This window comes from Barbus barbus (genome assembly GCF_936440315.1).
Source record: "Barbus barbus genome assembly, chromosome: 23".
NCBI classification, from domain to species: Eukaryota; Metazoa; Chordata; class Actinopteri; order Cypriniformes; family Cyprinidae; genus Barbus; species Barbus barbus.
In genome coordinates this window covers 2,855,226-2,876,216 of record NC_136751.1, presented here as the reverse complement: position 1 = coordinate 2,876,216, position 20,991 = coordinate 2,855,226, and the positions used below count along the sequence as shown (strand labels likewise).

General features: G+C 38.6%; 1 protein-coding gene across 1 annotated transcript in view; it reads right to left on the bottom strand.

The window, feature by feature from the left end:
* Window positions 1-20,991, bottom strand: part of LOC306842604 (kin of IRRE-like protein 3) — a 201,639-nt gene that overhangs the window by 17,564 nt on the left and 163,084 nt on the right. Inside the window, exons 6-9 of the mRNA XM_079373559.1 lie at window positions 18,003-18,108; window positions 8,726-8,874; window positions 8,241-8,368; window positions 7,410-7,536 (exon numbers count right to left, since the gene is read on the bottom strand). Of these exons, the coding sequence (XP_079229685.1) occupies window positions 7,410-7,536; window positions 8,241-8,368; window positions 8,726-8,874; window positions 18,003-18,108 (510 nt within the window). The remainder of the gene's footprint in view (window positions 1-7,409; window positions 7,537-8,240; window positions 8,369-8,725; window positions 8,875-18,002; window positions 18,109-20,991) is intronic.

Sequence of the window (20,991 nt, the reverse complement as noted above, 5' to 3'; positions counted from 1 at the left end):
CTGCATCACTCCAGACACTTGAATTGGCTCTTTTAAAATGCTAAAATTACACTTGACTATACTACTAGTCTGGATGTGAGCCAGACAATAATAACACTCTTCTTCATCATTTGATCTTCATTCACTAGAAAATATACACAGACATCATTTTTAAAACATCACTTACTATTTACCACCCACTTTCTGTGCACAGAAAGTCAGCTAAGTCGGTCAAGCAGCCTTGACATTTATGAATCCAGTGCACTGTATGATGACCCTGATTTAGACAGCTAGATTGTTGGTATGTGAATAAGAGGCAGAGTTTTTGCATAACTGTTAAAGTTCGCCCTGTAGAGCTACAGAAGCACGTACCAAGGCTGACATCCACATTACCAGTTCCAAGATCGACAAATCCTGCTGGCCCACGCTCGAGAGAGGAGTAAAACTTTGACCGAGCAGACTAAAGATCTCATCTGTAGGATCTGCCAATCAAGTGTGCAGTACTAAGGCCTTGCAGTGGCATGTTAGAAATGTGGCTTTAAAAGGAAAGAGCAGTATTGTATTCGCTTTGAATGGGCAGACTCTTAAAAGAGTCTCCTGTGGGCTGGTCTATTTAAGAGATGTGTTAAGGGTGAGGGAGTGAGGGTCTGGTCTTCATTTTCAATCTTGAAAAGAACTGATTTATGGCAGGCCTCATGTCTCCTGAGGAGATAAGACTCGGCGTGCCAACTGCAAGTCTATTTCTATAGGCTGCAATCGGTAGAGTGCCAATGGCGGAGAAATGTTATTTTGAAAAGATAAGGCTCCCGGAGCGTATATTCATCTTCAATTTTAACCGTGGAGCCTTGAACTTTGACTTATGCTACGGCTCACCCTATTTTTTCACAATTGTACGAAACAAGGCAATGCACTGATGAAAAGGTAGACAACATTTATCTAGGATAGATTCAGAGTAACTTCCCTGCTTAATGGGTTCCCAACCCTGCCAAAAGCCGCACTTAGATGCACACGCACACACAAATTCAACCCAATCCACCAATCATGCATCTGCCAATCATATGCGGTGGTGTCTCTCGACTGATTCGTAATTGCAGTTTATTAACTGGCTCTTATTAGAATAAATTAGCATCTAGATGAGCGTGAGGCAGATGGAGTGCTGTAGTGAGGAGAATATCAGGCTGGTGGAGAGGAATGTTACACTTTGCACCCCTTCATTAGACGCCAGTGCTGAAGCGATACCTAATATTCGCGTGCTATGTGCATGCTACCTTATGACTACAAAATCATAATCCGCATGATAGCATGTGATAAAGGGTGGAGTGTGTGTGTGTGCGCAATTGCAGGCGTAAGGTAAATACATTCAGATCATTCCCCGCTGGTGGAGGTAAGGCCAGCGCTTGGTGACTCAGAAGAATCAGCCCATGGATCAGGCTGTAAATGAGGAATATAATTAGATAGCTTATCACTTATCCTCAGAATGCTGGGTTTAAGGAACTCCGTGGGGAGTGGGAAGGCTGGAGGCTGGGTGAGAAAGAGAGAGAAAGAGAGCTACAGATAGAGCGCACAGCAGGCCATAGGTTTGTGACAGTAGGGGGCGTACAAGAGTCATGATGAATGGATCAGCATGGGGCAATGTTGTGGCATCACCTCACAGAATCCTGTCCCAAAATGATTCCATGGGCTGAGACACATTTTTAGGGGTATTTTATATAGTGCATAAAATAATCATGAAAATATATTAAAAAGGATGTTTTGCAATGTTTATATCATGTTATATAGGCACTGCAGTGAAGATCTATTTTTGTAGGCCAACCTGGAAATTCACATCACCTGTTTCCCTCAACAAAAACAACTACAACAACAAAAACCAATAGGATTTTTACATTGGCGTATGGATTATAAGCTCTGTGACCAACAAAGGTTTGTTTGAGTCTTACATGTTTTGATCAAGATTATCTTCACAAATTAATGCAATGCTTATATGCATTTTGAAGCTAATCAGAATAATGTTTAATGCACAATATCACAGGATTTCTAATGGTTTCCACTACAAATACCATTAAAATCATTACAAACCATTACAACTGTTAACCATTAAAATGATTACCTAATGGTTTCCAGTTTAAGTCTTGTCAAATTTGTGGTTTTCCTGTGAAACGGGGCTTCTTCTAAACTACTGCCGCAGACTGATTTTTTTCCTCACTGTTTAAAGCTTTGACATATTGTACGAACTGAAATTGTCTGAAATGCGTCTTGAAATATTTTACATTCCACCAATGATAAAACTATGACAAACTATACGTTTTATTTTATAAGTGAGGAAGGGCCTTTGAGCTGCTTTATGAAAAGAGACTATTTATGATTACTACTGGTGATTTTCAAGTTGAAATTATGTATAACGCATAACAGTAACTGTAAAGTATGTGTTTTACGTTATGAGAGTGACTTTTTGAAATTTGGATAGGGCCATCTGGATTATTTTGGGCTGCTGTTGATTGGCCTTTGGGCTGATTTTGTTACAAAGACATGACAACCCTGTCCAGTAGCGTGTTTTGGGCCATATCCGATTAAGATTTAGTGTCACCAAGTGTCACCAATAGAAGGCAACAAATTACCAGTAGAGACCCACAGGGACCATTACAGGGACCCACAAAACCCATACAATAACCAGTAAGACCATTCCAAATTCTGTGAGGGTTTTTGCAGGGAAATAAACAATAAAAATAAATATAGAAATACAAATCTGACCAATGGTATAACTTATTTTACTTGATTAGCTAAAATCAGGCTGGTTTAGCTAGCAAGTTCCAGATAAATAATTTCAATTCTTCAATGCATGATTGAGTATGAATGTACTAAGACAATGATATTAAAAGGCCTAATTTGGTAGACATCTTACTGATGATACAGGCAGAATATGAATAGGAACATGCTAAATTGCACATTAAGCTTTTTTCATAGAAAACTAGTATGAAGAAAAGCTTAATTTAGTTTGTTGTGTTCATATTCTGGGCTTATCTTCCCTGTATATGCATCATTAATATGGTGTGTACTGGATTTGGTCTTTTAATATCACGTTAAGTGTTTTTCACATTGTCTTAAAACATCCTGCCATTTTTAATGATGTAAATACTGCAGCAGGTGCTGTATATGGATTGCAAGTGCCCAAAACTTGCAGTTTGTTCACATATCTTTGTTTTTGTTCTTACGAGATGGATGTGATTTAAATATTTGTGGCTTGAAACAGATGGGAAATCGACAGGCCTGTGGGCTGATCTATGGATGTTTTGCCTGCAGGTCTTCGTGTTAGTCACATGACTAATGGATAAGAGGAGGCACAGACTTTAGTAAGTATCTGATTGGCTGTTTTAACTTAAAGGTGGTATTTTAATTCCCATATTGAGTGTTTTCATATTTTCACCATCTGCATTTTATTCATAAGTAGTGAGCAACCTAATCCGATCTGATCCATATTCCTTTATTAACAATTTAGCCATTCACAATTTATGAAGAAAATTCAGCTCATGACAAAAAAAAAAGTTTCCACCATTGCACTGTGTGATTAAGCTTTACTCTGAAAATACGGTTTTAGCATACTTACATTATTAACCTTGCGCCAAGCACCACAAATTTATCTCTGCACCACTGCAACCATTTATTTCACTAGTTTTCATTTGCCAAATCATTAATCTGTAGCGATTTCTCTCTTCTCCTCTATATCTGCAAGTTTGCATGAAAGTGGAATACTAATTTTCTTGGGCTATGAATGTCTAGAGAAAAAAAAAAGTAGTAAAAAAAATAAATAAATTATATTCTAAAGGAGGAACACTAAAATGGGCCCTATTTCATTAGAAGCTGTAATTTTCTCAGTTTTATTTATTTATTTATTTTTAGCTTTTATAGAAACACATTTTTCTCAGTATTATAAAATATGGTTGACAAATGTGCACTAGTGCATTCATGCACACAAACCAAAAGTTGCAACCTTCCATAGAGATGCATATGTCCCATTTCTATGCTGGGTTAATGTACTTTTTTCCTGGAGACATAATGTACTCTTCCTGACATACATGAATGCTTTCATGCACAAATATGTTCCATTAACCCAATAATGAGTTCACATGACATTGAAAATGACACACGTAAACAATGTGATTGAGAAACATCATCCCAGCAAGTACTGGATTGCAGTAAACCGCAACTGCATGTTGAAGCAGTGAGAGGTGATCCGCCGATTGTAGCATGTGAAAGGTTGAGCCTGGTTTGTTTCAGCTCATTTCCGCTGCCATATATTTCCATTACAGCACTCCAAGAGGACAGAACCCAGTTCGATGAATAGCGCATGCTCTGTATGTCCTCTTGCCCGCAGATCCTGAAATTAAATGCAGACCCTGGACTCCTTCTACCTGCACGCTTACCTTGGGCACACTATGCTCTATTTTTAAATGTCTTCCCTGAACTCTCAGCAGTGCTTAGAAATGACTTCCTCCTTATTCCTTCCAACCCCATTTTTGTGATAGCATAAAATGTTCTCCACGGCAGTTCACCTCCACTCCACTGTGTCTTCATCCCCATTGCAAAGTGCAAATTTTCAACCATCCATCTATTAAGGAGCTTTCAAACTGACAGTGATTTGCAGCAACGAGCAACCAAACGTCGTTCATTTTCAATAGGAGTTGGTGACACGATATGAGTAATTCAGTGGAGCCAAGATGGAGGACAAGTTAATGCTATTGTGAGGGATCTCACTCTGCTATATGATTTGTATCCGTGCACATACAGCAATATGATTAAAAAATGGGGCGGGGAAACTATCAGGAATGTTGTATGAGTGAGTTTGATTCATGCATTAATACTGCTGCAGTTTACAAACATTTTAACCCACAAGATGATAACTTAAAGTAGATGTCCTGTCAAATCAAAAACAAATGTCTTATTCTTACTCGAATCACAGTTTCAAAACCTATGTCAGATATGCAGCCCAGCGGTCAAATAAATTTGAATGCTCACACACAGACAAATACAAAGTATACTATGGTTAAAATGTGTCTCTTATGCTCAGCAAGGCTGCATTTATTTGATCAAAAAACAGTAAAAATTGGGAAATACTATTACAATTTAAAATAACTGTTTTCTGAAAATAACTGTTATATGTTTTAAAACGCTATTTATTCCTGTGATAGCAAAGCTGAATGTTCAGCAGAACAGCATATAACAAAAACTAATTGAATCCACAAGCCACAACACAAATAAATGAACATGAGGACAAATTTAGATATTAAATTCCATTAAGGCTCAAAATACACATGAAGAAAGGAGATCCCTATCTGAGGAACTAGGGAACAAAAAGCAGAACGCAATGTGTATCCATTAGCATGTTTTCGGCAAACGGTGTCCCCTGCTAGCTATTTGATTATAATTAAATTACACTGGGCCTGAGAGAACGCTGGGACTCTCTTGCCTATATTCTGAATCTCAGTAGGAGCTCTGGGTTCTAGTGACATGCAACTGGGAGGAAACCGATATTGATAAATTCCAAACGCGTGCATTTAATTGTTAGCATAAATTACTTTTATATGACTCAGTGAGGATCAGTGAACATGGGTGAATTATCTTTTTTTTTTAAGCTCTAGTTCATCCTTCTCACTTGCTTTTGCTCTTTTCCTCTTACTGATCAAGCCTTTGAAACACAAAGCTCTGGTCTTCAGTCATTCTTCATGTCAATGCTTGTGAATTTCAGTCACTCGTCAGGAGCGCACATTGATGAGCAAGATGTGAAATGATCGGCTTCATCTCCCAAATGCACCAGAACTTGAAACAATCAGCCCTGTGCTACAAGAGAGCCTGCGCCACATGTCGCCACATCAAAGGCTACGCTAGGTGCTTGAATCTAACACGCCGCACTCTTGTGTTCACTTCCAGAAATGAGTTAGAACACATCTTGCCGTCCTCTTGTGGCTTTTAGAGCAAAAGGGCTCACTTATTGAAAAGAATCAAAAGAGTCTTACTCTTTGATACTTAAAAGACAGATCCAGGTCAAGCGGTTTTAAAATGACACAATAACAATAAACTAGGTTCAGGAATAATTAAAAATAATAGCAATTCAGAGAAATAAATCTTAGATGCTCAACCCATTATTGCATTTTTTCCCCAAGATATGTCTTAAGAATCATTTTCATAATTATTTGCACATTCTGGTAGAATGTGTATGCCCATTTGCAACGTTTGTAATGTGCAACTTTTGTAATGTGATGTGATGTGAGAAAACAAGGGAATTATTTTGATTGTAAAGTGACATTATATGCTAGAATGGTACCAGATTTAGGGTGTGAATTTCCAAGTTCACTTGTTTTTGCTACATTTATAGGTTTCTTGAAATACTTTTCACAGTAAACACCCAGAACTGTGTGAATTAAGCACTATAATGTGACATATTATCCAGTATATCATCACAAACTCTGCCTAAGATTGTCTACCTATATACCTGTTGTTTTAGGACACTATAGTTACCCAGAACATATTAACAGATGGTAAAACCATAGCAGAGCCTTCTGGCAACTTTAGTTGCCTGTGACCTTAAAGGGGTTAATAATGAGAGACATGACGGTACACTGTTGGATCTTTTCATAAACTTCTATAAATTCTTCTACTACCAGGAAAGCAAACAACAAGGGATTCCAGGCAATCCTGAACTCTCTATGAGTCAAAAATGAATGCAAAGCAGAGATACCCTTTACTGTCCTCATAAAGAACAGAATGTACTTGATGAAAGTGGTTGTCATCTGTAATTTCTGTAATTCCTGAGTTCTCTCTAAGCCTCGAACGAATGTCTGACTTTGCATATTAATACTATCAGTCATAACAGTTCTTTATTGATTTTGTTTCATTTCCCAGCACCAAACTGCATTAGTAAATCTAAACTTGCAGAGGAATCATTCAATGCAAACACAATTGTCACTTTGGCTGAACTTCTCTTATTTTCCACTCACGTCAAAGCCGTGGCCCACGGCAAATAGCTTCGGCGAGAAAGGAGCTTTTAAAAGACGTGTTGGATTTTGCGAATGAAAGCTGTCGTGTGGCTAATGCATGCCGCCTGAATATCAAGCGGCCGTAATGAAGTCATTTATCTGAGAGTAGCCAGTCTCCCGATATTCTCCTGTGTTCATTAGCCTGTCACAGCCTAAGAAACAGCTCCTCGTGCAATTCTTACTGAACATAATTAGCATTAGCCCAGAGAAATAGCAGAACAAAGAGTAAACATCAAACTTCTGTCTCAGAGTCAACATGAATGCCAAAATAGGTCTAATTCTGTCACCTGGATTTCCAATTACTTGCACCTTTTTTATTTACATATATTCCAAACGGGCACGTTTGCACTCGTAAAACACACCTCTTTAGCAATGAACCTTGTACAAAAGCGTCAAACGTACCATTTACGGTGAGAGAGACTTCCTTCTCGGCCGCTCCAACACGAGGCACCACCGCGCGGCACACATACTTCCCAGCATCCTCTTGCCTGACAGATTTCAGTGTCAGGATGTTTTCATTGCTTAGCACCTGTAGCCAGAGATCAAAGATCAAAACATTAAAGAACAGTGCAAAGGGAGCTGGCCAGAGTCAAAACGAATCAGGACTCACGAATGGGTAGCTAAGCTTGGAAAAGGACCTTCTTCTCAATTATTAAAATCCAATTTGGGCCAGATGAGAAGGACCGTGTGAACATCGGAGATGGTAGGTGACAGTCAACCGTGAGAGAAATGAGACCAGTTGGTTTCAGTGGGGCACAATTTCCCCCATTTCTGTACCAGAATACAGACATACCCCAAACTGAGCCACTATCCGTCTGCGTGTAATAGAATCACATGGAATCTGAAAAACCCTGATTGCCATCGGGGCACAGCACTGAATGTAAATACTATGTGCCATCCTGTACTTGAAATAATCATATGTCTTTTTAGAAATGTTCTGATTCGGTTTCTGAGCTGTTCAGAAATAGAAACCAATGTATTAATAGATCAAAGGTTTTATACAGAGAATATTATATTGAAGTTTAGAATGAATGGATGAAAAGCCAAAATCAAATGAAATGTTTGCTTGATCTCTTTTTTACAAAGACAAGATGTCTGAACATCAATGCACTATTAATGTAGCAAGAATGAAAAATAGGATGATTGGTGAAAGAGAACTATGGGTTTACTTCAAAGATTAAACGTGGAGCAGGCTTATATGGCAATGTGCAATAACAATGTCTAGCAACTTACCACCCCAGAGCCCCTTTTCATCCATACAATAGTTAAAGAGGGGTTTCCGGTCCAGGCGCAGTTAAACACAGCATCTGATCCTAGATCAACTTGTAAAGACTGGGGCTCTGCAGCCATCCGAGGTCCAACTGGAGAAAATAAACCAGGTTATACGATCTATTCGGAAAGGTCACATTTTTACAATAACATAATTATTTTAAGTTTGTTTTAATGTGAGACTGAATTTTAAGTATCTCTCCTGACATTTGTGGAGATACCTTCAAAAATTATGAACCAGAGGTGTCCAATTCTTCTCACAGTGGGTCATATTCTTGCATAGCTTTGCTCGACTATAATTTAACACACCTGAACCAGCTAATCAAGGACTTTAGGACTGCTAGAAGTGTGCGGGTGTTTAGAAGCAGGTTGTAGCTCTGTAGGAACGTGATACCCCATAAAGTTTCGGACAACTCTGATGTGGAAAAAAAAAAACTGAAAGAACTCACAGTAGACGTCCACGTTCCGACTGATGTTGGTGCTCCCAAGCGAGTTGGTGACCTCACAGGAAACTGGCTCTGTGAAGAACGAGTGATCCACTATGACCTCATAAGTGTCTCCAGACACTTCCTTTATCACACTTCCTCCTTTGGCCCACCTATAAACAGTAGATAGAGATGATATAGAGTTTTAAAGCCCACTCCAAGCAGTTAAAGACCATAAGTTACTGGACAATTATTACTACTAAACACAAGTTCGTGACAAACCACACAAAAGACAGCAAACTATCCCAAAATGCATATGCTGGTTAGGTATGTTTTGAAGCAAGGAAACTGGTTTACGCTGGTTTAAGCTGATGTTGTTGCTATGCTGATAGTTTTGGACATGTTAAACAACTAGCTCCTGCTCAGGACCAGCTTAAACCAGCTCACGACCAACTAAGAACCAGTTTAAACCAGCTCAATCCAGCTGTCATGCTTCAAAACATACCTAAACCACATATGATGTTTTTTTCAACATGGATAGCGTTGACAAAACATATTGCAGGATGTTATAATTCCTGTACAATCTCAAAAACATGCAATAATTGTATATTTAGAACAAGTAGAACAAGCTGGGCAGTACCCTAAAATCTCAGTCTTATGTACCCCTAAAAGGTACAAAGTAATACCTTAAAGGGAACAAATTACTACAAACATGCACTTTTTACGGTTAGATAAGGTACATCGTTGTCCATTTAAGAGGACTGCGCCAGTGACAAGCTGTTACACATATAAAGCTACCGTCTTTGCACATTTGTCTGACAGTGTAGGTAGTTAGGAAGTAATTGGTAAGTGTTCTTTGGTGAACATCCTTATTCAAGAGTGTCCAATCCTGCTCTTGTAGGTCCACTATCCTGCCGAGTTTAGCTCCAGTCCTAGATAAAACACACCTGAACCTGGTAATCAAGCTCTCAGGGTGGCTAGAATCTTCTAGGTAAGTGTTTTGGGGCAGGTTGGAGCTAAACTCTTTAGGAAAGTAGACCTCCAGGAGCACTTCAGTCCAAATACTAATAATACAAATTTAAAATACTTCAGTCACTTTAAAATATGGTAGTGTGTGTGATTCTCAATCATTTAGTGAATGATGGATGTGACTGTTACAACGAGCGTAAGTGTATGATGCCTACTGTTTTAAAATCTGTTCAGAAATCAGTTGTGTAGTGTATTCCAACCAGGTTAGGACTGTGTTTATCAGAACGTTGTTCTAGGACCAGCAAAATATATTTACCTTTGAATATATCCTATCACTTTCACTGATTTTAAGTCACAACATCAAACTTCCCTGTCTTAACTTCCCTTAGACTTCATTTATAAATTCAAAGCCTTTGTATCTGTCTAAGATCTAGTTTTCACTTCGAGCAGGTCACAGCGGTACTCTCTAAGATAATGTGATACATATCCTTCAGCAGATTTGTAAAAGTGGTATTAGATCCACAAGTCGAGAAATACATTAACCCTTTTTAAGTCTAACTTTTTTAGTAATGGAACAGAAAGCCATCATTATGAGTCCCTGCCAGACGTACGCTATCATAGGAAAGTGCAACCCAATTTAGAGGTTACCATGGCAATAAGAGGAAGACCTGGTGTTTAATCCATCTGCTTCTATCATAGTCATCAATGAGGCATGATAGCTGCCTGTCTGTTGGTGGTTAGAGTCCCACAGAAAGAAAGACAGCCATCTTCTAAGGGAGCCAGTGTCTTCAAGGGTGCTTTGTTTGAGGATATTACAACACTGTTATAGGACAAATCAGTGAAGTGAGATATCTCTGCTTGCTCCAGCATGTTTCTTGCCTGGATACCAAGTTAACAACCCTGAATGGAGCCAGACTGGTAAAACAGATTCTGAATTGACAAATAGGTACCAGCTCCTCTCCACATGGCCAAATAACACAAACCCCATATTTAATACTGTACCAAAGACATCGAATGTTAATAAAGTTTCAGCACTTCCCACAAGGTACCATTCATTTCTGTAAGAAGGCGGCCTCTATTTTTCCCCATACTGACAAACTAATGCATTTATGTTACTTTCTTGGTCTACTTTGTGGTTCTCGGCTGGCGTCTATGACAGGACACATTTGTACTAGCCAAAGCCAATGGAGAATGGGTGTCACGGCCTGACACCAGGGTAAATATCTTAATAAACAAATATATTCAATGCCGGTTAACTCCTCTCTGTCAAGAAGCATCGTTTTGCACTCAAAGTAGCCGACACTGTTAAAATGCTGCCAAAACTTCACTATTCACCTGCTCTGTGGGAGTGCGCGCACAATTCATTACCTCTGCAACTAACACATACCATCTGCGGGCCCCGATAGAGAGTCATTTAAACTATACAGTCTCCCTCATGACTAAATTAAAATAAGGAGGGAGAGCAGTTGTAATTGTAAAATAGCTAGTGTGTTTGAAAAGCACTCTTTCATGTTGTTAACATAAGCAGCTTAGAACACAGTCTGCTAAATCTGCGCAGGCACACCTGTGCTTCCAGAAATATTAAAATCAGGGCAGACGGCTGCGCGTGTCGCCTCTGTCCTCGACATAATTGCTCTGAGCGAAGTGAATATGTGGCGCTGAGAAACTTTATATTTATGGGCAATTACTGCAGCAGTCGCATGCTAAACGTCTACCGGAGTTTTCCTTCTCGTGTTAACATAAATTACATATAAAGCTTTTGAAGCAGCTGCTTTGTAATCATATCACAAGATTGACTACGCCATAATTTAATTCTGCTTTAAATAGCCTGTTTATTACAAGAGCCTAGGAGAGTGATTATCTTGTTCTTTTAAGTAACTAGCTTATATTTGTGCGTTAACTAAGTGTGTATTTCATTATTATAAACTTGTATTATGATGAATCTCAGCTGTGGTCCCTTATGACAAGCATCACATCTTTGCTATTAATTTGAATCCCATTTCCTCAAGTCAATATAGGGGAAAGTAACTACTATGACACAATATTTATGGAGCTCCACCCTTATAAGCCTCTTAAATCTTCCTCAGGCTTTACCAGAGTTTTGCAATGTTTTTAACCGGCTGTCATGTTAAACAATGCAGACCTTGTGCCAAAAACTCATAGTGTCTATACAAGTCATTGGTGTTTGGTGATGAGTTTTTGGCTCAAGGTCTGCATATAAAGTCATACCAGAGGTGTTCAGCTGGGATCAGGACTTGGCTTTCTGCAGACCAGTCAAGTTCTTCCACACTGACTCAACCGAGAGCTCTACTTCTAATTCCAACTAGTATTCTGACAGCACAAACTATGGCAATACAGAGCAAAGCAGGACTGCGTGTTGGTTTTAAGCCCATGGGGTGGCAGACTGGGAGGTTTGGCCGGCAGGAAAGACCCAAATGGTGGGTTAGCTTTGCCAGAGCTGAAGGATTCAGCGCTGCACATCCAAAGAGCCAAAACATCCGTGAGCACAGCGGCTCCGCTGGGCTTCAGCCAGGGTCTTCTAAACAGAACAAACATGACCCCTCAATGAAACCCAGTGTCTGTGTAAACTTTTGTAAACTTTTGGACTGCTTTATTATTCTGGAGTAGAAAGGTACAGTATCAGGAGGAATTGGATGTTTGGCTTTTCTGTAAGGCAGTGTACAGGCAAAGCTTTGGGTCTAGCCTTAGTTTTTTGCTCTTTTTTTTCTTTTTCTTGTTCTTTTTTTTTTTTTTTTTTTCTCCAATAACAATAACAGCAACAACAACAGCAAAACAATGATACAAGTTAAATTTAAAAAGCCGTATTTTAAATAATAAAGCAGTTTAAATTATATATATATATATATATATATATATATATATATATATATATATATGACAACACTACATGTATAGTGTTATATATATATATACACACACACACACACTACAAATGAAAATACAATAACTTTTTTTTTGTCTTTTTACACACAGGTGCAAGGGTAGTTTGATCAGCAGCAACAAAGACCGGATTTTGATTTCAGTTTTTGCATCGGGGCAGATGACATTTCAATATTCATCTGGATGTTGTGGGACATGTGCTGGAGATAATGAGGCTGTCTTCTCCATCCTTCTCTCCCGGTCTGGGATGATGCCACACACACTTTCTAGGTTACAATAAAGCTGCTGTTCGCTCCATTATGATAGCATCACAACATTGAATTAAATTGGCCAGCAGGACAGATGCCCAGAGTTTAATTTTCTGTTTTGAGATATCGGCTACATCTGTTGCTGTTGGTTAGTTTTCCATGTGCTGTTCCCTGGTTGATGAATCATGTCTGGCTGCTTCTCAGAGTCGCTGGGGAACGCGGCCATGGAAAACAAACAGCGGCAGCACCCGTATCTGTGTGTGCACATCAAACGCTTGATGAGCGAAGCGAGCAGCCCACCATGAAAACCTCTTCATCAGCTGTGTCAAAGACATCACTGCAGAGATGCACAACACGGCTTAAACATCCCCAAAACACCCACAACTAACAAGCACAACGCCTCAAACATAATTGTTATTGTGATAATTTGGGAGTAAATCTGCTTGTTTGTTAGATGAATCAAAGGATTGTTGTTTTTGATTTTTTTTCTCAATCATATTGCATACAAGGGATAGTAACATAAAATCCAAAATCTAAAAAAAAAACAAACAAAAAAAAAAATTCTTTGTTTGCACACACACACACACGCTTGTATTTGTATACAGTATGTACTGTATAAGCACAGATACAACTGAAAATTAAATAAATAAAAATCTCATATCACATCGTAAAGGCATTTATTTTTAATGAAAATTAAAGAAGTAACCAAAAAGTTGAAAATAAAGTATCGGGTAGGGTTAGGGTAAGTGTAGGGAGGGCTTTATTGTCCCAATAAGGTGGCATCCATTTAATAATCTGAATCAAAATTATAGTTTACACTCAATACGTTATTATTGCATACTGTTTTATAATGTACTACAATACTGAAGTGCAGATAATTGCCACTATTTTGCAACAAGTAGTATAAATAGCAGAAAATCATAGTGTAACATAGTGTAATTTTAACATAGTGTAAATATAATCTATAGCTATTTGCACTCAGTGTAAATAACATATTTCTAACAATACTGCTATTTTCACTTAGTGTAGATAAAATCCATTGCTATTTGAATTTAAGAAAAATGACCGCAATTTCAACTGAGGGGGGCCTATAATCAGTCCGTGCCCTGGGCACCTCTGCATCATAATCCGTCCCTGCATATTCCCCTAGCACGTCCATTCTTAAGACACTATTTTGGGAGCAATTGAAGTCCACATCTTTCCTGATTCCCATTTCATAAAACGAACCCGACCGGTAATGATCCGTCTCAATGCACATGAATCTGGGCACTTACTACTCCTCAACACATCACATTATGCCGACACCACAATAATAGCATTTCTACTTTTTAGTCCCTCAATCAATGGGCGACAAAATTACCCCATGTTAATGTCAGGGACATTTCAATAGTCCATGAATCCTCTTTGGAAGGCTATCATTAATTCGAACTCTAGCTCTGATATTTTTATTGCTCTCCCATGGAGAAAGTCATCAAGGAAAGTGTCAATCAACACATTTATTAAATTCACAAGAGCGATGATTTCCTTCAGATCAATGGGAGCGGTTTCTAAAGGGCCCTTAGACATGGAAGAGAAAGAGGAACTCCGTGAACTGTCCTGAGACGGATAGCATTTAGGAATTCATATTATTTCTAATAATATTTCAAACATTCGGATTGCTAATAGTCTAATGTGGTGAATTCATGGGCCGCTAACGTGTTATGCTCTTGATGGAGTGAGAGAAAACACTGATGCTTCAGGCAAAAACACGCAACTTCATTCATCGCTCTGCTCACACACTAACTATTTATTGCAAATACTGCACTTATGAAGAATATTTACATGCACTATCAGTGATGTTTCAGCATCTGGTTCACTAAATTGTGCAAATTCTGTCAAATATATTTCCTGTAAAAAAAAGAAAAGAAAAAAATCTGTGCTAAACGTATTTTGCACAACACAGCGACCTAGCTTGCCGGCCAGTTCCAACAGCAATATATTTAAATATGACATATAAGTTTTAATAAAAACTACATTTTAAGGTATATTTTAGTTATCATTAATGCATGTTAGTGCATACAGCAGTAACTTTAACCATATACAATAATTATGGAATTACATATAAATATGTACTTAAGTCCTGGTTAAGTGGGTCAAAAAAAAACTCTTATATTCAACTAATTGCACTTAATATTTATTTAAACTATAAACTGTATAATTTTCACATTCATCCACTGTCATTTAACTGTAAATAACATGTACTTAAGTACCTGAAAATATTATATTCAGTTTGCACGTATATAATATGTTCTAATGGAAAGGAATCAGAACCAACCTTGAAGTGAGAGAAAACACTGATGCTTCAACTTCATCATGCTGCACAGTGCGAAAATATTACACATATGAAGAATATGTTCTTGCACTTTCATGTTGTTTCAGCACCCAATTCACTAATTCAATTGTTCAAAATCAATGCAATTTGCACTATGCAGCATCCTAGCTCGCAGGCCAATTCTGAATGCTAGGCTATGGAAGATGCAGAAGACTATTACAAACTAGCATTTTTTATTGAGACACTCTACAACTTTTGGTTTCACTATATTTCAATATGTCATTGTTACAGTGTAATTATACATTTAGGTACTGAGTAATATTCATTATCTACATCTACTTACTATATGGTCAGGGTTAGGATTAGGGTTTATCTTATGGTTACTTGCATGTAATTATGCATATTTATTATTATTATTATTATTATTAATATGAGAAATAAACTCAGAAATGTGAGAATAAAAATCTGAATTGTGACATAAAAATTCATAATTATATTTTTTAATTAATTTATTCAATGAATGCATTTTTTATTGGCAGCGGCTATTTGCACTAACTGCAAATAGCAATGGATTCTATTTACACCAAGTGAAAATAGCAGTATTTTTTTACGATATAAGCCCACCGCCGTTTGCGGCTCTCCCAAGCCCTCCCCCTTCTGTGATTCCCTCAAGCCAGCCGTCATCCGTGGCGAAATTAAAGCCGCCAATCACAGCTCCCCGAAGCCCGCCGTCCGCGGGAAAATTCATGCTGCCGTTCGCGGCTCCCCCAAGCCCATCGGCAGAAAGGATGGCAAGCCCGCCTGCAGAGAATATGGCAAGCCCGCCAGAGAAAGAGAAGTGTCCTCCGGTGCCTGCGCCTCAACAGCGCCCTCCAGTGCCGGCTCCTCGCAAGTGCCCTCCAGTGCTGGCTCCTCGCAAGTGCCCACCCGAGTCCCCTGTCCCGCCATGTCTCCCGGAACGGGCGCCGCTCTGGAGGCCATTAGCCTCCAGAGCGGCTAATGGCCACCCCTCCTCCCCCTTGGATGGTGTATGGTGCGTGGACGCCTTCCGGAGGGGGGCGTAATGTCAGTCCTGTGTTTCCCCTCCTCTCATGCCCATATTTGGTTTTCCTGTTCCTGTCCTCGTTTGTCATCAATTAGTTTATTAGTCCTCAGCCCTATGTCATTAATTATCTAGTTTTCTCCTGTGTTCATAAGCCCTGTGTTTCCCTGCCTCTGTGTCCGGTCTGATCGTCTTCATCTGTGTGTCCTGCGATCCCTGAGTTTCTGATCAATAAAATTCTAAGTTTAAGAAGTTCCTCGCCTCCGCGTTTCCCTGTTCCTGAGAGAGTGTGACAGATATGCTATTTACACTAAGTGCCAATAGCTATAGATTCTATTTACACTGTTAAAATAGCAAGATTTTCTGCTATTTATACTACTTAGTGCAAATAGTGGCAATTATCTGCACCCCAGTATTGTAGTACATTATAAAACAGTATGCAATAATAACGTATCGAGTGTAAATTATAGATTAATTCAAATTATTAAATGGATGCCACCTTATTGGGACAATAAAGCCCTCCCTACACCTCCCTAAACCTACCCGATACTTTTATTTTTAACTTTTTTATTATTTCCTTCATTTTTATTGAAAATAAATGCCCTTCTGATGCGAATTGAGATTTGAAAATAAGTTTGGCAAAAGGCGGGATCGAACTCGAGTCGATCGCGTCAAAAAACACGTGCTCTATCATCTTTGCCATTGTAACTAATGTTAAATGTTGTTGTTTTTTTCATCTTGGCAAACCCAATCACACGTTAGTGGGCGGAGGTAGTGTAAATAGCCTTTGCCAACAAGGCGGACTTTATGCACTTAGTGTAAATAGATACGTTTTTTTATTCACATTGCAGTTTTCATAGGGATGCCCTAATAATGTGTACCTAATATTAAAATTGTGTAAATATGCATGTATTACATTAAAACACCTGATATCAAACCTGCCTACTGAAGAAAGAAAAATAAAGTATCTAAATAAAATATCGTTCTCCGCTTCGTGGGGTTTTTACAGCTCCACACTTGATCTCCTTCCCGCTCTCCCTAACAATATTCCTGTATTGTTAAACTCTGCTTGCTATTATGCCCTTCTTTCTAGTTATAGTTAGGCATCTCACTCTTCATTTGTGATGCTCAGGTGTAAAAACTAACAAAAACAAAAACAAAAAGTCAATGTGTCTTCATTCAGCTAAGGCCTGATGGGCAGTCATGGCTTGTCTGATTCTGGTATCTGTCATTTTAAAAGCTAGAAACAACTCAGTTTGGCCACCTACAACTGTATCACGGATCCGTTCCATTCCTCAGTACATCAAGATCCACCGCTGTGCAATTCCCTTCACTATTGATTTTACTGCTCTTATTTTTCACCTAGTTTTAAAACCCACACCAACAAAGCATGTTCTAACAAATGGCCTCGCTATTGGCCCTCCACAAGGCCGAGGCTAAATCTCAGGGAAATAAATAACTTGTATTTCAACCTCATTCTCCTCTGTTTGGAGAGGACAGTAAACATTATTCTTGGATATTGGATCAGTGTGTCAGATACATCTCTGCTTTGATTTGAATGCCCGATGTCGCACCCCAATCCTAGTCTTGGTTTAGATATAGCAAACCGATGCCAGCCAGGATAGTGGATTTCAGCTTTGAGACGGCTCTAAAAATATTAACAACTAAATGCCAGAGAGTTTCTGCAACACAGTGCCTGTATGCCAGTCAGATGAAGAGCATGAATTAGAGTTAGTTCCGTCTAATCATCCTCAGAGGATGCAGCATTCTAAAAGACCTCTAGTGTTGGATCACTGGGCATTTTTCTTTCGGTTGTGTTTGGTGTCTTACTTGTATTGGGTGACTGGAGGATTTGCTTTGGCTGAGCAATGAAACTTCACCAGGTTTCCCTCCAGGACCGGCTGAGGCTCCACCGAGAGATTCACCAACGGCAAATCTGCAAGAAGACAAAAGAAACTAATAAGGAAACATTCCCTTTTATAGCATAAATTCACAGTAATTGCAACCAATAGGTGGAAATTTGCTATTATCTGAGGAATTGTTCAGGCAGGAGATAATTGTGAGCATATTAACTCTGCAAAGTTAAAGCTGCAAAGCACTAACTAAAGAACTACATGTCAACTAATGAGAGGTATACCTTTGTATCTTTGTAAATTAAAACAACGGTTTAATCACAAAACATTCTATTACCATTAAAACCCAAAACAATTTGGTTTTACGCTTTTATTTAAAATATTACGCTTTTATGTGTAGTTAATACATTACAGTATTAGGCTACTTTGCCCATCGCCCATTATAGATCAACATAATCTATAAAGGTGCAAAATGCATTTACTTACACATATTTGAGAATCGAGATATTTCATTATATATTTTTGGGATATATTGAATACAAATTTTTAACAATTTAATAAAACCCCTGCTAAAAATAAAACCAAAAAAAAAAAATTATAGACGCCATTACAAAATTAGTAATGGTTTTACTGGTTATAATGGGATTGTATTGGTTTTACTGGAAACTGTAATGGACCTTGTTGGTCTCTACCGGTTTCCTTCTATTGGGGGCTTGTTAAAACCAATAAATCCTAATGGAATATGTCCCAAAACACACTAGAAAACCATTGTTTTAATGGTTAAAAGTTGATGTTTGTAATGTTTGTAATGGTATTTGTAGTGCAAACCATTAAAATGTACTGTGATGGTTTTTTTTTGTTTGTTTTGTTTAGTTTTTTCAGTAGAGACATAAGTCTATATCAGTTACACAGTGGTATTGTGCCTGCCCCCCCCCCCCCTCGTGCTCCCTCAAAAATGAGTGCATTACATTTACATTTATTCATTTAGCTGACGCTTTTATCCAAAGCGACTTACAATTGCTATATATGTCAGAGGTCGCACGCCTCTGGAGCAACTAAGGGTTAAGTGTCTTGCTCAGGGACACATTGGTGTCTCACAGTGGATTCGAACCCAGGTCTCTCACACCAAAGGCATGTGTCTTATCCACTGCGCCATCACCACCCCATTCATGATGCCCCTGACACTACAATACAAAATTTTTGTCAAATAAATGAAACATGAAACATTTTATTTCATTTTAGTTGAAAATTGTTATAGATTACCTCTAGAGATTGCAGTGATACATGACATGGTGAAAACAGACTGAATGAATAATATTAAAATAGGTTAAGATGAATTTTATAATTGTGCCCGCTAAAAGCACAAGTGGCCCCTGTCTGCTCAACACTGATTACTGTCAAACTTTCAAAATCCTTAATCATTTAATTTAAGATTATAATAATTGAATTTTAAAGCACAGCAACCACAACATCAGATTTACTTTAACATCATTCTCAGGTTCAATACAGATTTAAAATCATAACATGAAATAGTTGAATACCTATTGAAATCTAATCTTTGCTATGGCACTTGCATCTAACAATGGACAAAAAAACAACAACAGCTAACTGAAAAAAAATAGCATATGCACAAACCCAAATGGGAAATACAACTGTTATCAAATAAGCATATGTCCTGTTCTGTATGCTAAACTCCTCAAACATTGGTGTCTCATATTTTAAAGCAGTCAGTGCAATTTTGGAAAGAAATCAATCAAATCTATGTGGGTGTATATGAAAAATATTATAATCGTTTACATTTCCAGGTGTAACTGTAATTTAATTACACATATTTTTCTCAGTAACTGTAACAGATTACAGTTCAATTTATTTTGTAATTAGATTACATAATTCTGTTACATCCCTTAACCCTACCCCATACCAAAACATAACTATATACTCACTATCAATATGCAGCAAATTAAGAGTTTACTGAGAGACAATGCTTAGTTTATAATAAATATGTGCTCCGTAATCTAAAGTGGTACTGAAAATCTTTGTTTAGTATATTTAAATGTGAAATAGTACTATTAGATACAGTAGATGTCCCTCATATGCCTCTCATGCCAGGCCTAATTTTGCATTGCCCACTGAGAACAACAACAATGTACAATAAAAAACAGATTTACGGGTCTGTGGGGAGGCTAAAAAAAGGAAAAGAGACCTAATTGTTGTGCTTTTACCAAGACCGGACAGCGACAAGCGCAGAAGCTAAGCAGCACACATCAGCGATTTCCTGTCCACAGGGAGCAGATAAAGATAGAGAAGAGAGAGAGAAAGAGAAACCCAGTGCCAGTCATGCGTTTTAGAACCAGCTATTCTGCATATATGTTTTCTGTGTCCTATTACACTCAAGTAACACTAATGTATTCTGTGCTGGCACGGCTGTATTCAACAGCACAGATCAGCAGACCAAAAGAAACAGACTCAGCTGGAGTGTCACCGGGGGGGTGCTGTTGTGTGTGGGCGCACGTCTGCTCTGAAGTGCAGTATGTGGCCCGCAGGAGCACAGCTGGGCAGAGCGGCATCCCAGTGGTGGGTGCAGGTGCTGCCCTTTCCCCCATCTGCCTTTTCGACCACACACACCTGTGCCAGGTTGTTCTCTGGCTGAACAACACCAGCCGTCATTCCTGAGCCCGCGGGACACACCGGCACAACCACGGACACACTGATTAGTGCTGTGTGCTGCCCCGTTACCAGCAGGATACGTGTAAAGCGTTTACTCTGGCTAATTGGGCATGCAGGTAGGAGGATATCAGGTGGGTTTATTGTCTGATGCATCTTAGAAAACAGTTAACCACAGATTGTATATTGTAAATGCCTAGTTGAGATGAATAGCCTAGACCTGGGCTAATGATCTATATTGGCAGAAACATCATTTATTATGATACTGGCAATTAATATTAACCCCACTGCATTATCAACAT